Source organism: Channa argus, chromosome 1 (genome assembly GCF_033026475.1).
Source record: "Channa argus isolate prfri chromosome 1, Channa argus male v1.0, whole genome shotgun sequence".
NCBI classification, from domain to species: domain Eukaryota; kingdom Metazoa; phylum Chordata; class Actinopteri; order Anabantiformes; family Channidae; genus Channa; species Channa argus.
The window spans coordinates 35960684-35976820 of NC_090197.1; the positions used below are offsets into that span (position 1 = coordinate 35960684).

The window sequence follows — 16137 nt, forward strand, 5'->3', positions numbered from 1 at the left end:
GCTACGGGTTGGGAATGCTGCCTTTGAAGTCTGATGTTTCTATTGGGATGCGAGAGTAGTTTTCACGTGGTAGCTTTCCCTTGGCTCTTCATGCGAATAAAAACACTTTGTTATACTGTGTTTCTCTTCTTTTCATTGTGGAGGACACACTCTTCATGGATATCACTCTTTCAACCGACGTGTTTCTCGACCTGAAAAATCAGTCAGCAAATTTGCTCATTTGTGTGTTGAGTTAGTAACTTTTTTTATATTTAGTTACCACTCATTTACAGAGGGTATTGAGTTGGACTTCCTTTTGCCTTCAGAGATTCTTTAATAGCATAGTGTAAATTCAAAGGTGCCATAACATTCTTTAGATGTTTTGGGAGGTTTTGGTCAATATTGATGTAATAGCATCACACACTTGCTGCAGATTTGTAAGCTGCAGAACTGCGATGTGTGTTTCCACCACATCCCAAAGGTGCTCTATGAGATTAAACTTTGGTAATTATGGAGGCCACTTTAGTACAGTGAACTCATTGCAATGTTCAAGAAACCAGATTGAAATGATCTAAGCTTTATGACCTGGCAGTTATTCTGTTGGAAACAGCCATCAGAAGACGGGTCAGAAGACGGGTGTTCATAAAAGGATGAACATGGTCAGCAACAACACTTAGGCAGGCTGTGGCTTTCAAATTATGCCAGTTGGTACAAAGGGGCCCAAAGTTTTCCAAAATATTCCCCACACTTACAGCGCCTACAGCAACCTGAATCATTCATAAAAGGAAGGATGAATATATGCTTTCATATTGTTGCAGGAGAAATCGAGACTCATTAAGCCAGGCAACGCTTGTAGAATTTGCTAATGTTCAATTTGGTAATCCCTTATGAATCTTAGCTCCCTTTCTGTACCTTCTGTAGAAGTGTCACCCGGTGTGGTTTTCTGCTGCTGTAGCTCATCTAATTCGAGGTTTGATGTGTTGTGCATTTAGAAATGCCGTTCTCCATACCTCAGTTTTAACTAGTGTTTTTTCGAGTTACTGTAGCTTTTGTTTCTGCTGGCACCAGTCTCGCCATTGTCCACTGATTTGGCATCAACAAGCCTTTTTTCCCACAGAACTGCCGATAACTAGATGTGTTTTACTTTTTAAGACCACTCTCTAGACGGCGTAGAGATGGTTGTGTGTGAAAATGTCAGCAGTTTCTGAAATACCCCGACCAGCTCATCTGGTACCAACAACCACAACACATTAAAAGTCCCTTAGATCACCTTTCTTCTCCATTCCTATGCTCAGTTTGCAGCAGACTTTCTTGGCCATGTCTACTGTTTTTGCCTAAATTGCCTAAAAAAACAAAATATTTGCATTAACAAACAGTTGAACAGGTGTACATGCTAAAGTGGCCACTGAGTGTATCTGTGTACAGTGTATATATAGAAAATATTATAGACAGAATTAATTGCAGTGGGTCAGTCACAGGGCAGGAGGGAAGAAACTGTGTTTGACTTACAAATTGTGTTTGTACTCTAATAAAAGGAGGGATTAATCAGAGGTTGGGTTTTTGCCGATTGTATTCAAAGTAACACCACTAAGGGAAACCAATTTAATTTAGAGACTCAAGCAAAGAGGCCTGTCTGTGTTTGTGTGCGTGTGTTTTTGGAAGGAAGAGAGTGCTGCGGTAAGAGTTTGGCGATGCTTCAAGATGATGAATGATTTAATTTCTTGTTTTGTTCTGCTCTTTTGAACATTTTTATTCTGACGTGAATCCAGTGGTGACTCAGAATTTATGTTACCCAAAAAATAAATTGCAATACAACAAAGGAAGGAAAAATCGAACATTGCATCTCATTGTTTACGATATTGTACTTACTTGTATTGGTCCAAGTTGTTGCTTGAGAAACAGGGACAGTTTACAGATATGGTATATGCACAGATATGTGCACAGACCACGTCAGCGGCTTTTGTTTTAGCTTAATTTCAGGTTACAATCATAACAATCATATTGTGTGTGTTGGTGTTGTAAATGTATGAAAGTTTTTAGCCTGTTTGCCTTTCTGTCTCACTTTATAGATTCCGTTCTGAGCACTAAATCACTTAAAGGATTCAAGTAGCAGGGGAAATCCACCCATTTATTCCCAATCTCACACACCTTATGTTAATGGGAAAAAATGACTGGCCCTATTGATTTTGCCTAACCTCACTCTAACAGTGCAGTTTTGTAGCAGAACTTCCTCCATAGTGTAACAGGTCAACTGTTGTATATCTCTTGCTCAGCAGGGTAGTCAATGGTACCAAATTCACTGTTCAAGGCTTTGCATCCGTACTGTATGTGTGAACACCCCATAATGGTGTGTCATGGTATGGCTGCTTCTCCGCCTGTGACTGCTAGGATTGGTGTGCTTTTAATGTGAGCCCTCTGCTGCACATCACTTTTGGTTTGGTCGCTGCACAGGTCTTAAGTGATTTTCTGTACAGTGAACACATACACAGATCGTTGAGGACAGCAACACCTGCATGCAGTTTCCCAGAATACCCAGAAAACAGAAATACAGTAGCACTTGTTACACATTAGATCAGAATCAAACAAATCTCGTAGCCTGAAAATATACATTTTTGCATATGCAGGTGTTGGAAGTATGCATTGTTCAGCCAGAATTTTGATTAAATGCTGCAGGAATATATAATTACTGTATAATATAGCACCTGCCTAATGAGTTATTCTGTCTGTGTTTTTGTCATTTTTTTTCTCTTTGTTCAGACATCCGTGGTTTGCAAACCTTCATGGACCAATCATCTCGACTGGGTCTGGATGTTTCCTTGCAAAGGGTGGACCGCAATGTTAGCCGTGTCTTTACTGATCTCTTTAGTACAATGCGCACTGAAGAGCTCAATCGATACCGGGACACTCTACGGCGTGCTGTGTTGCTCATGAGCCCACGAGGTGCACAAGTGTTCATCCACCAGGTAGGATACATTGCTGAGACTTTTCATCATCAAGCAAGCAGAAACACAAGTAGAGACACAGTCAATAAGCTAACAGAACAAGCATTTATTCAATAAAGAGAGCCCACAAACAGAAACGCATCACCTGGCAGGCCTAACCTGGCAGCTGATCAAATATTGATAAATATAAGTGTATTCAATGAAAACATAATTAGATAACTTGGTAAGAGGATAATTTGCCTATTTTACATTGGGATCTTTCCACTGAGGCTTTTGTAATGACCCTTCCCGTGTTAAAATTGATGAAACAAGATGCAGTTGCTTGTCTAGACCCACCAGTTCTGACAAAACCCAAAGCAGATGGCAGAGATCAGACTGAGATGTGTTTTCCCATCAATATTGAATTGGCCAGAAGAAAACTACATTTCAGGTGCCAATATCCTCCATCAAATGTTACAAATATATCTTTGGACAACAGAAACAGGATTTGTAAAGGGAAAAAAAAAATCATTGCTCTGCCAATGAAGGGAGTTTGTTCACTGTTCTGATGAGCAGCACAGAATACAGCCCCAGGCAAAGTTTCTAAAGTCGAAGTCAACTGTGTAATGCCATAGAGGATTTGCATCTTTACTAACTTATACAATTCTTACTTGGAAGCTATTACTTATCTCTTCTTGATTTGTTCCTTTCACCTTATGTTTGCTAGTTATAGCAGAGGAAAATGTTGGAGTCAATGCATCCATCTCTACAATTCAACATAGATCTATTATTTTTCTTTCATCTCATCCATGCAGAGCTCAAAGTTAATCTGCTAATAAGCTGCCCTCTCCTCACAAGAGATGAAATGCTTTGTCTTTGATTGTAAAATGCCTCGTATTTAAACATAGTGTGGGTTTGTGTCATATTAGGAAACATATTTCTCTGTGTTCTCCATGGGAAACCAAAGAAGGGGTTTCCTTTAATCATTTCAACACTACCTGATTATCAGTAAAACACTCTTAATTCCTGAGTCTTTCCTTTTCATTTCTGTTTTAAGCACTGAAAGCAAAATCACAAATCCATTTATAAGGCTTGATTAGTTACCTTTCTAGATAAAATGTAAGCATAAACATACATCTCTGCTACTCAGTACAAAACACAATTTTATTAGAACAGGTCAAGTCAACAGTGTCAGATACAGTGCGTTTTTAAAATAACCCTACAAAACATTTAAGATGCTTTTATTGTCACTGCGCAATATGTACAGGACATATATCGATCCCACTGTAGTGTAAAAATGGTGTGCAGAAATAAAGACAAATGAAAAGAAATATGAGAGAATAAATAAACATTCTAAACCAATATAAATCTGCCAATATACCACTGCAAAAGCACAAAAAAATACAGCCATGTGTGTAAAGTGTACATCGACAATAGTGCAATTACCAACAGCAGCAAATATCAAAAGGCTCAATGATCAACAGCAACATCTGTGATTTTTTTATTTGCCTCTAGCTATTAAAAACATACACTGTAGAAATAAAAACTCACTTGCCTGCCAATTAGCTTCCTGTAACTGTTCCAGTATTAATCTTAAAGTGAAGTACTTACAGACAAATCGGTGCACAGGTTGTGAATACATTTAGGCTTTCAAGTTTTATTAATGACATTGCTTTGATTTTTTCTTGTACTCCAGTGAATTCTTTTTAGAACACCAAAACTGTAGACACGTTTTCTTCTCACAGGATCGTATTTAATTTCACTAATTATATTCTTTATCATCCATTATACAATTAATATGAGGCGTCTTGGGAACTAAGAAATAAGCACAGCTTCATGTTTAGCACAGATCCCAAATGATTGTGTAAATATGTTAATATATTAAAAGTGTTGGAGAATTGTTGATTCATCAAAGATTCATTAATACCTTGGTAACTGTGGCATTCACAACAACCACCAGAATACTGGGAGGTATGTATGTAAATATGCAAATATCCGAATGGAGAATGATGGCGGTGCCTGGGAGATTTAAAGGCGCATGAACTGAAGTCAACAGAGTGCCTGATCAAAAATTCATCACAGAAAACATTTTTTAAGGATGTTAATGTAAAGGTTAAGAAATGTGGATAATTACTGGGATTAATAGTCATCTCAGTGATTTAAGGCCTGACAAAATGCATTTATACGCATTAAAATGCATTGTTGTGGTGAAACTACGAGAAGTAGCAGGGCCATGGTGCTGCTCACCAGAGAGATCACTCAGTACCTTGCTTTTGTTTTTCAGTTTGTTCAGCTCCGTTATTTTTTCTTCCTATCTTCAGCTCTGCCATACTCTATCAGCACTTGACGTCACTTAATTTTCTATACCTGCCTACACGGTTGGATGATTAAATGTGACTACAGGTAAACACAAAATGACCACAAAGATGCAAAGTGGAAAACAACAAAGACATGCAAAATAACAATCAAGAGTCTGAAAAGGGCAACAAATAAATTCAAAACTACTGCAGAGTCGCAAAATAACTAAACGGACAAAAAATCACCACATGGAGATGTAAAACACCTGCACAAAAACATAAAATCCAGCGGAAAGAAACACAAAATGATCACAACAAGGTGAAAACTGATAACAAAAGGATAGAAAGTCCAATGCCAATAGACACAAATGTCCAAAAAAAAGAAAAACAAAATAAGAAATGTTTTTGCTCCTATAAAGAAGGATGAGTTGTATTTTACATGTCTGCATAGGGGTCAATTTTCTATCCCTGCCTGTTTAATCCCCAACAAGGTAAGGAGATGAAGGGAAAATGTCCCAATAAGGGTCAATGAAAAAGGGGCACCTTTGACAGGCTGACACTTCATCAAAGGGATTGCCTTAGCTGCACTAGATCATATCCATAACTTGTAATTTCAAGGTCTTTATTGAACATTAAAGGCCAGTGGTACGAAAATACAAAAAGTCACTTATAGGTCACGTATTCTGTTCTTTTCTGATGATGCCCTACTTTCCTTAGTAGCATTCTATCACAAGTTAGTCGTCACTTCTTCAGTCTACTCTGAGGCCGCAGTCATTTCTCATACTTTGAACAAGACGCATATGTCACTGACAGCGTCTGCAGTTTATGCGGGAAATTCTGGGCTTTTGTTTTTCCCTGTCCAGACAGTTGCCATCTCATCTCTCATTCACTTTGGCCATGAGAAGATGTAGCATCTTCTGTCAGCTTTGGTGCTGCCTCTTTCCTGACACACAACTGTTCTCCTCATGATAGGGGAACTTCACTTGAGTCATGCAAGCCTTTTAGAGGGCTATAAATTGGAATTTTAGCTTTCAGCTGTCTTGTTTGGAAGTCCTTGGGTTGTATTAGTGAGCATTTGCTAAATCTATTACATAATGCAATGTAAATCTATGTTAAAAAAAATAAACGTGATACATTTTATGAGAAACAAAGTCACTCTTCAATTAATTGTCAACAGTGCAGCTTCAAGCTATATATCTTGAAGATCCCAAATTAGATTTTTGGCTCTCTGGTATATGGCTTTGAAAGATAGTCATTCATTTTTTTGCTAACATTGATTAAAATGCTTTAAGAAATCGAAATACCTGTACTGCATGTCAATGTAGTGCATAGACTTATTGTTCCTTTATAGTAAGACTAATGTTAGCATTAAATATATAATGCATGTATATGTTTAGAGAAAAGTGAGCAAACAAGCAAGCTTTTCCTGTTTCCAGTTATAGATTAGATTTCATAGGCCTAATGTCTGCAAAAGCTTTTAATGCAATCCAAGTGAAATATTTCCTAAGTCTCTATTTCATCTTCTCTCAGTTCTTGTGGAAGGGTGAGGTCCTGAATTGTCAGTGTGAGAGGAAACGGAATAGATAGCGTCAGTTGGCGTGCAGGCCAGTTGATGGATGGGGCAGGGAGGCTTGGTGAGGTTTTCCTCCTGTGCAGTGGCTACACCAAGCTACAAGAGTGACAATCACTGCTGCCTGCTGCCAGGGAACGTGAGGGGGAAGATGCTGCACAGGGAGGCAGGAGGGTAAAAAGAGGAAGACAGAGGGATACAAAGGCAGTGAGCGAAATAAAGGGCAGAAGAGATGGATGTTGATAGAAAGGTCAAAAATGAAAAAGTGGAGGAGCTTGAAGTGGCTCTTACAACATAAAAAAGCAAATCTGTATGAAACATTAATAAATACAATCTAATGGAAGAGTGACAAAAGAGTTGAGTTCCAAGAGACCTGACCTGTGTATGACACCTGACAGACCTGAAGGCTACCCAGACTGCACTTTGAAAGTGGAAAGTGTAGAAAACTTCACAGCTTGACAGTTGAAATGACTTCAGCTGGAAGAAGGTACAGTTGGTTATCTTAAAAGTTCAGCATAGACCATATTGTGTCTCGTTACAGGATTTCCCTTTCACAAAACCTGCCTTTTGCAATAACTGTAAGGTCATCTCATGACATTTCAAAATACTGTCAGATGAAACAAATCTCTGAATTATCATAATTGGAATTTGACTTCTTTTAATTAAAACTAATTATTACTATCCTATTTTAACACTATTTTGACTATCTGTTTTTGATTTAAGTAATAGACTTAGATTCACCACTCAGTCTTGGTGCAGAATGCCCCGCTTGTTCTTACAAGAATTGTCACAACTCCTGTCTCAGGTGTTTGGGACATACTGAATTATACTATCTATCTTTTAAATTAATATTATCATTACTCAAAATTGTCACAAAACCTCATATTGGAACTCGGATGTACCCAGTATGCCATTTGTTTGTGCTCTTCCATCATGACTAAAATCTGTGTTTAAAACAAATGCACAAATGATTGTCTACGGGGCTCTGTGTAAACTGTCAAAGCATCCATTACATATGATCTTCACCTCTTAGACCGGTGGCTCTTAGATTCACCCATTTTCTTCATCCTATTTTTAAAAGTGTATCTCATGCCTATGAATACTATGCTTTTTTTTTTTTTTCTTTCTGCCACTTTGTGGACCATTTCTGTCAACTGAAACATCTTGTCCAACATTCAAATATGAATGCAATACCATCACTAAGCAAAATACAGGAGCTTTTGTGTATTTGTTCAAGGTCTTTGCTATTCAGCAGAACTATGGAATGAAACCTACTTCTATCCCTTGCCCTGCCCAGAATAACTTTAGCAAGATTTCAATAATTCTGGCTGGATGATGAAAAGGATTTATTTCATTAAATAATTACTTTCCACCTTTCTGTTTTTTCGCCTTGCTTTTTAAGCATTCCAATGACTATATCCGTGACTATGATTTTTCTTAACTACAAAAAAGCACAGAACTGCTTTCAAAACATGCCCTATTTGAATCTCTTTGACTGCATAGCAGACAGGGTTTTGTTGTTGGAAACAGATTTACTTGTCAAAACTTGAGACCCTGAATCGCTGATTAAAAATGTACCCTTGTGGCATGTGAGTGTGAGATGCAATAAACACGTTTGCCCTTGCTAGGAATTATGTTTGGATGTCAAGGACTTTTCCGTCTTATTGTCAAAACTGCTTGTGGATGGCGATTTAAAAGCGACCCGGGTTGACATGCTATTATAGGGTGCTTTGGAAAAAGACAGCGATGATGGCTTTTTCACAGTGCTGTTCACATGACAGCTTGCAGGGCACCACACAGACACACCCGTGCATCCAAGGCGCACACTGATTTCAACCACATTTTTTACACAATTTGAAAGCTATAGATGCCTCTTGACAGTAAGCTCCCGCTTTGTAGTAACATTTCTGTGTCTTTGCAGTTGTTTTGTCAAAGTCACAGTGTCATAGATTGAAAACATGCAAGAAAAAGAATGAGTGTCTGTTTGCTTTAATGTTAAGTGTACACGCTGCATATACTATTAAAAAAGTTTCAAAAATGGACTAAAAAAATAGATTTTCTATTCAAAAAGTGGCTGAATTTGAGTGTTCACAATAATTACCATCCTTATCTGCGATGTTTCTGCTCCAAATGTCATTCCTTATCTGCTCCACTCTGATATGAAACTTTGGACACTGTCTAAAACCATTTTCACCTACAGCACCTCAGAGCAGTGGAAGCCAAAATCCCTTTGTCAAGTACTTTTTTCTAGTGCTTACAAGAGATATTTTTGTTCAAGCTTTTTAAAGTGTTTCTTATTTTAACCGATGATGTTAATGTCAAAAGTAAAGATAATCTGGATTTTTTTTGGCTGTATGTGTTTTTTCATGTCTTATATATTTTTTTTACATTGTTGAAAATATTCAAACATGCTGCACAGCTGTGTCTTGGCACCTGGAGTTTGCTGTTCTCCCTGACAAAAAAATAAAGCTGGCCATGACCTGGAAGTGTTTATCCCAGCATGACTCATTAACCTGACACAGAGAGCATGGTGTTGGTGCAGGGAAGCATAGTGCTGGCACAAACAACATCCTTTGCATAGATGAACAAACACAGAAGGATGTCCACGTGCACACCTTTACTGCTTCACCCTCTCATTTCTCCTTCCCTAGATCCATCACTGCCAATTCTGTCTACACCCCCTCCCTTAGTGTTAATGACTGAGGCCAGGTATAATTAAAAAGCTCCAAAAGTACTCCTCAGCCTGATTTTTTTATTTATTTTTTTAAACACTATAGAAAAACACTTACAGCCATCCAGAAGATTCAATTAGATGGGGAAGCAGAATACAAATGAAGGCCACAGTGTGTTATTGGTTGAGGGACATCATTGTGAATGCGAAGCTGGGAGAGTTTGAACTAGGTGACAAAGAAAGCATCACATAGGAGAAGGCCAGTACTTAGCAGCTGTAGTGCAGGTAAGGTTTAAAATAGAGGACATGGTGTGAGAACAACACCTCATACAACACCACGATAATCTACTCCATAAAGTGACAGTGGGTGCAGTCTGGATATGTAATCATGTTTACTGATTGGATTCTTTTGCCCCTTTTATTTATATGAAATTACTTGCAATTTGTAAAGCTGCATTGTGTTTTAGTTTGTCAAATGGTTGGATAGACTTAAGCTGTAGCAAGAAACACTAAATGCTAAATATTCCCCCCCCAAATAGCTGAATAATTTCTCTATAATGGTTCAAGTGTGATTACCCTTGCAGTATGGGCAAACTGCAAGATACATAGAGTATCAAACAGTTTTGTGTTACAAATCAAGCTAAAAACTGAAACTTAACTATGATCATGTCCTAAAAATCTAATTTGAACTACTACCTTGGAGGACATTTTGTGATTTTTAAGGTAGATGTTCGATGCTAAAACATAAAACAACTCTGTAGTAAATGCCCATCTGAAAACGGCTTAAAAATGTGCATCAAAAATGCATCCATCCAGCACATAGCACAAAACACTGTATTTTGCACTTTAAGTTTGCCAATATCCACTGAGGCGCTGTATTTTAGCCCACCTTAGCCCAAGTCAAAAACACATGCACATGCTAATTCTGAAATTGCAATAAATCACAAGCTGCAGTAATCTACAAGTTTATGGTGCTGCGCTGGTTATTATGGGGATAGAGTTGTCAGGGCACTGTAACCTCAGTGATCATCAGCCGAAGGGCCAGAGGCGAAGAGATGTGTGGAGTTTATCTCGCTTACCATCCACTGGCATTGTTCCCTTCTGGCTTAAAGCTCCCACCTCTGAACCCCTGTCCTCCCCCTCTGACCCTCACTGCTGCTCCTCTATTCCATTTTCCTCCTAATAACAGCATGACAAATTGAGCCTGCCAGAAAACGATCTATCATTGTCCTACATCTCATCCTCTTCTGCCCTCTGTTCCCTCCTCTTCTCTCTCTCTTAGTCTCTTTTCCCCCTTCTGTCCCTATTACAGGACATTCCCTCTTTTCTTCTTTGTATTTTTCACATCTTAATGGTTTCATGTTTCTCTCTACATGGGCACTTTATCTTTCTGCTCTTGCTTTCCCCCATAACCTCATCTCCTTTCTTATTGCACTGTATACTTTTATATACGTCTCCATTTCTCTTTTTTTGTTCATTTCTTCCCAACCTCTCAGGAAACTTGTTTCATTCTGTAATATTCTCTTGCTATTTGTTCTGTCATCCCTCTTGTTGCCTTACAGAGAACTACATTGTGGTATATATTCAGACATTCAATGCATGATGAATTAATTTAGTAACATAGAAATAGTCACTAATGTTTCCACTACAGGCAATGATAGAGGCAAATATTAGTATCCGAGGTGTTGTAAGTGTGTTGTTTGTTAGCCTTTGTATACTCAAATTATGTCCAAAACCATTCCTGGCTTAAAGAAAAACAATTTAGTGGGCTGTGACTAAATTCAGCAAATCCATGTGATTTTTCTCCACAATAAGCCAAGTGTTAAAAAACTGAAGTGCGCACACAGAAAAAATTAATTGCTTTGAGTGATGAATAAATGCTGCAATTTGACAGGTAAATAACAGATGGTTCCCTCTCTGTCCATGATCAATTAATGGTACCTTCTGGGAGCTTGTGAAACTGTTCTGTGAGTTTGAAATATTCTGGATGAGTTTGCCTATGCATACAGTAGGTTATCTTGAACAGCAAAGCACTTTGTAAGAAAGTAGTTTACTTCAAGAAAAACTAAATAAAATCACCTCTTCAGGTACATATTTCATGGGAGGGCGGAATAATCAAGAGAAATTGTTGTGTACCCAAACTCCGATATTAAAATTGAAACCCGGGCAGTTGGCAAGCTCTTTACTTGATGGATTATTATTACTTGCACCAGTATTATTTATCTGCTGAAGTTAAAGAGCTTTTCATAAATAATTTTTCTTTTCATAAGTAATGCTGAAAAATTAAAACTTTGGTGTATTTGACATGATAGCTTATCACATCGCATCGATCAATGTCAGAGGACTTTTTAGAATGTGGGAAAAGGCCTGCAAATTGTATATAAAAACAAACAAAAAGGAAAAGTGATGAAAGCAGCAACCCTGGCTTAGCTGACCTGAAATTTGTGTATTTGCTATTTCTGTGTGATCCCTGTGACCATCTCCTTTGTGCCTGTGTTCACTAAGTACAAAATATTTAATACAGCAAAGTTTATAGATCAAAATCCTTGCTGGTTTAAGTATTTCAGTCACAGCCCCCAAAACATATTCTCGCCTTGACAGAGTGTGATAAAGTTTGACTGATGTTTGCGATTATGAGTCATGCTTAGCATTATTGAAACAGTAAACCTCTTGGGCAATTTTATTTCTTCAGGAGGGAAACGTTTAATCATATAAACAGCACCTGGTGAAGTCTACCTCATTTATCTGGTGACCTACAGAGTTGCACATAAGTGTCAGAAGTCATTTTAGCAAGCCTTTTGCTCCCTTCCTGTTTCAGAAAGCACTAAGTCCAGCTAATATGTCTAATAATTGTTTTTGGGTTAAAATTATATTCAAGGCACTGCTTAGTTTTTGCAAAACACTTGTATATTTTGTTTTCTGGTTTAATTGGAATTTGTCACAGTTTCTTTGACTGTAAACATTAATAGCTTTATAACTCGGTGTATCTGTCTCCCTGTAGCACAATATGATATGCAATTATACCAAACTCATATAATATTGTCAAAAATCCTGTCTTTTTGAAATTGTTACTGTGGGCTCAGGATTATTGCCTAGTTCCCAAGTGGCAGACTCAAAATACAGTAATCGTTATAAGGGTAATTGCAAAGCTAACCACTTGGAAAACAAGTACTGTATTGGTACCCAGCACACAGCCAAAAGCCCTGGAGAAAATGTTCAATTAAAGTACAGTCCCAGTGGAAAGAATACAAATATATAAAAGCCAGGTTACATGTCCTTTTACTGCATACTTTCTCTTTCCATATTATGTATAAATCGGTATTCAACATGTGCATATGCATATTTATATGTTCTTTGATGTTTCATTCACAGGTCTGAATTAACACCACAGTTGAAAGATATGGCCATATATTTTATCTCATTTATTCGTGTCGACTGTAGGTGAAGATATGCAGGTGGCGTTTTTCAGTAGGGGACTACAATCTGTTCTTACTGTTCACAAGATGGTGTTTATAAAAGTGAGATTTCCAAAGTTAAATCAACAACATAATTTTTATGTAACTGTTTTCAGGATCTTCCTCATGTATTAGTTCGATTATATCTTAAGGGAATTACCAGAACAGCTTGATATTGCAGCTGTTTCTCATTTGTTTGCCTGTTTTTTGGTTATAAAGAAGTTCATCCCAAATAAACTTTTCTTATTTAGTTTTACTAGGGGACATATTTTACAGTAACATATTTTTCAACTATTAAATTCCAGCACAAAGTAATATAGATTTCCACTTATTCATGGTAATAGGTATTATGTATTCTGTCCCTGTCATTCAGAGAAGCTATTATTTCTGCAACTGGTCATCAACAGCTCAGTGCTTAAATCTGCTGTTATGAGAAGTTTGCCCACAAGCCTGTGGGAGTTTCATAGTGCTGTGAGTGCTTCTGCAGTTGCATTAGCGGATTTACTTTGCATCAGAATATAAAATTAAATCTTAAACAGATTTTGGTGGGAAACCAAAGCCAAACCTAAAGAGCACTCTAAAGAGAATCACTGTAAATGCTAATGTGTAAATGAGCACAGGGGGACATATTTTGAACTCTGATTTCACACTTTACCAAGATTCTAACTGCCGACAAAAAGTTATCTTGTGTTTAAGTGTACTTTGAAGCTGAAATATTCAGTACATTATCATGTTAGTAAGTTTTCCGTCAAATTAAAAGTTATGTTTATATTACATACTGTAAATCGGGAAATGCTTTCCTTTTGCTTCCATCCATCTGCCCTTCCCCTGTAAACTCTTTACTTTTTTGACTCCCATATCTAATCGCTACAGCATCTTCTTCATCTTTTTCCATATTTCCATGTTTCACAATTTCTAATAAACATCTGTGCATGAATACATATGCACATGAATAAAAAGCATGACAGAGTGGCATACTAAAGCAGGTCTGTGTGGTGTTATATTAAACCATGGGCATTGTTACTGAGGTTGCAAATTTATCTTAATCTGATAAAGACACTAAAAGAAGTCCGAGGTCTCCAGACTTGCTGGAAGATGGACACTTGCTGTCTCATTATAGTCATAATCAGGACATCCCTACAGAGCATAAAATGAGATCATAGTTATAACAGGGACATTTTTGAAAAGTAGTTATTATGCAAAACTATACTGACTGGGTGGCATTTTAAAAAACTGCCGAATAAAAGAAAAGGTTTACTTGCCCTTTCCACTTTCCAGAATAGCTGCCATGTACAGTGCCTACTGCACTCAGTTTTAAATTCCACTGAAAACTTAGTCTCTTTCTGTTCTCTTCTTCTCACTGTTTTGGTGGTACAGTGATTAAACTTACTTGGTAAACTTAATCTAGCATCCACAATCGCTCATAAACGAGATCAACAATGGGGTGAGATTGTCTTTGTCCACATGAAGTCTGCTCAAGGGATCCTTTTGTAAAACTTTAAAGCACTTTCCCAGGTAACCTCTATTTTCTAATTATGATCAACGTTTAAATATAATTGTATAGGTGGGTTAGTGCCTTTGTTAAATGTACAACCCACACTGGCTTAAACACCCACCTAATACTAAGGATATATAAAATGGTCACCAGTTGTTCCTGCGTATTTAAGTCAATAATGTAAGTATGTAGTTGTTTGGAAGTTTATATGCAATTATTTCAATGCACTTAAAATGGACATAATTTCTAAGCCTAAGAGATAAGTGTCATAATGTTTCATTAAAGCATCTTTGTAAGTGGCACTTTAGACTTTTCTATTATAGCTGATCTCTCAAGAGTTATACATATTATTCATCTTATTGTTGTTTAATGAGTGTTTGAAGAAAATTAGTTTAAATGTTGGACTGCATGATTTTCCAAAACATTTAATGAAAAACAATGTATTAAGAGAATGGAATGTAGCGTCATTTGAGTTCTGAATGCAACACACACTAAAAGATACTGCAGATACATAATAATGACGATGTGTAATGGCCTCCCCCAGCTAAGGGAGGGCCTGTGAACAAAGCCTCAAAGCCTGACAAGAGACACCTTAGAGCTGAGGGGTGATGACTGTGCTGTGAGGCTTCAGGGTGTGTGGCGGGGTATAGATGGATGAAGAGGAGGTAGTCTGCTGTCCAGGATGCCCTGTAGAATCTCCTCCAGATCCTTCTTTCAAACAGGCCTTTTCAACCCTCTATTCAAAAAGTAGTAATTGCATCATTTTTCAAGCCCCTTGCCTCTGTCTGACTGTGAAGCTGGCTCCATTAATCAAACTAATGGAGAAGTAAGTGATTTCAAAATATAGGCTTTGATCATGCACCCTCTATCTTTTCCCACAACTCCACCTTCTTTTCAGCTTTGGGAACCCCCCTATTCCCACCCTCCCATATCTGTCTTTTCTTACAGACCTCTGTGCAGTTCATAGCGTATCAAAAAGGGTGTTGGAAGTAAAAAAATAATAATAATAATATAATGGCCTTTTAGGCTTCTGTTAATGTATGTAAGAGCTTTACTTGTGTACATTCTGGCAGTGCCGTGGTTTTCTGCTTTGATTAGAGATGATTTCCAGTATAGCAGGGCAGCAAACATATACACAGTTAGAAAATGGTCAATCTAAAATCACTGTGGTCCCGGGCACTATGTCCCAAACAGTCACAGTTCAGACGCATTTATTGATCTTGATGAGACAGATTAAATTAAAGGGCTCCTCAGGTGTATTGAAAAGCTTGTGCCAGCTATAAAGCAGCGTAACCATTACTTGAGGCCACTACCAGAACACACTGGCAAATTAGATTATTTCCGAACAAGGCATAAACCACAGCACAGAGAAAAACTCCCCACCAGTCTAAACGGAAAAGAAAAAAAGCAGTCACAAATAATTTATTTATTGTGGGTTTCTTCTAATTTATTGTCTGTAGTTTTGGTCTGAATGTCTTTGTGTTTACTACTGTGAATGAATGTCTAAAAGTCTTAATAAAAATACTTGTGGCCCTGAACATGTATCATACATACCCAGCCCATTTTTGTGGACAGAGTGTCAATTAAGCGAACCATACCAAAAACATTTCAGAAAAATATTAAATATATTTCTTAATTACATCTCTCTGTGTTAAAGGATGTACTTGGCATGGTGCTTTGCTGCTGCCTCGTCCTCTCCTCTTTTCAGTCAGCCTCCTTGGCTGTCAGTGCTGTTTGAAATTAGCATTA

At 37.6% G+C, this 16137-nt stretch overlaps 1 protein-coding gene across 5 annotated transcripts in view; it reads left to right on the top strand.

Moving 5' to 3' along the window:
* grid1a (glutamate receptor, ionotropic, delta 1a) overlaps nt 1–16137 on the top strand; it is a 217858-nt gene that overhangs the window by 145445 nt on the left and 56276 nt on the right. For all 5 annotated transcript variants that reach the window (XM_067516498.1, XM_067516461.1, XM_067516470.1 and 2 more), the window contains one exon: nt 2737–2942. In XM_067516498.1, coding sequence (XP_067372599.1) covers nt 2737–2942 — 206 coding nt within the window. The remainder of the gene's footprint in view (nt 1–2736; nt 2943–16137) is intronic.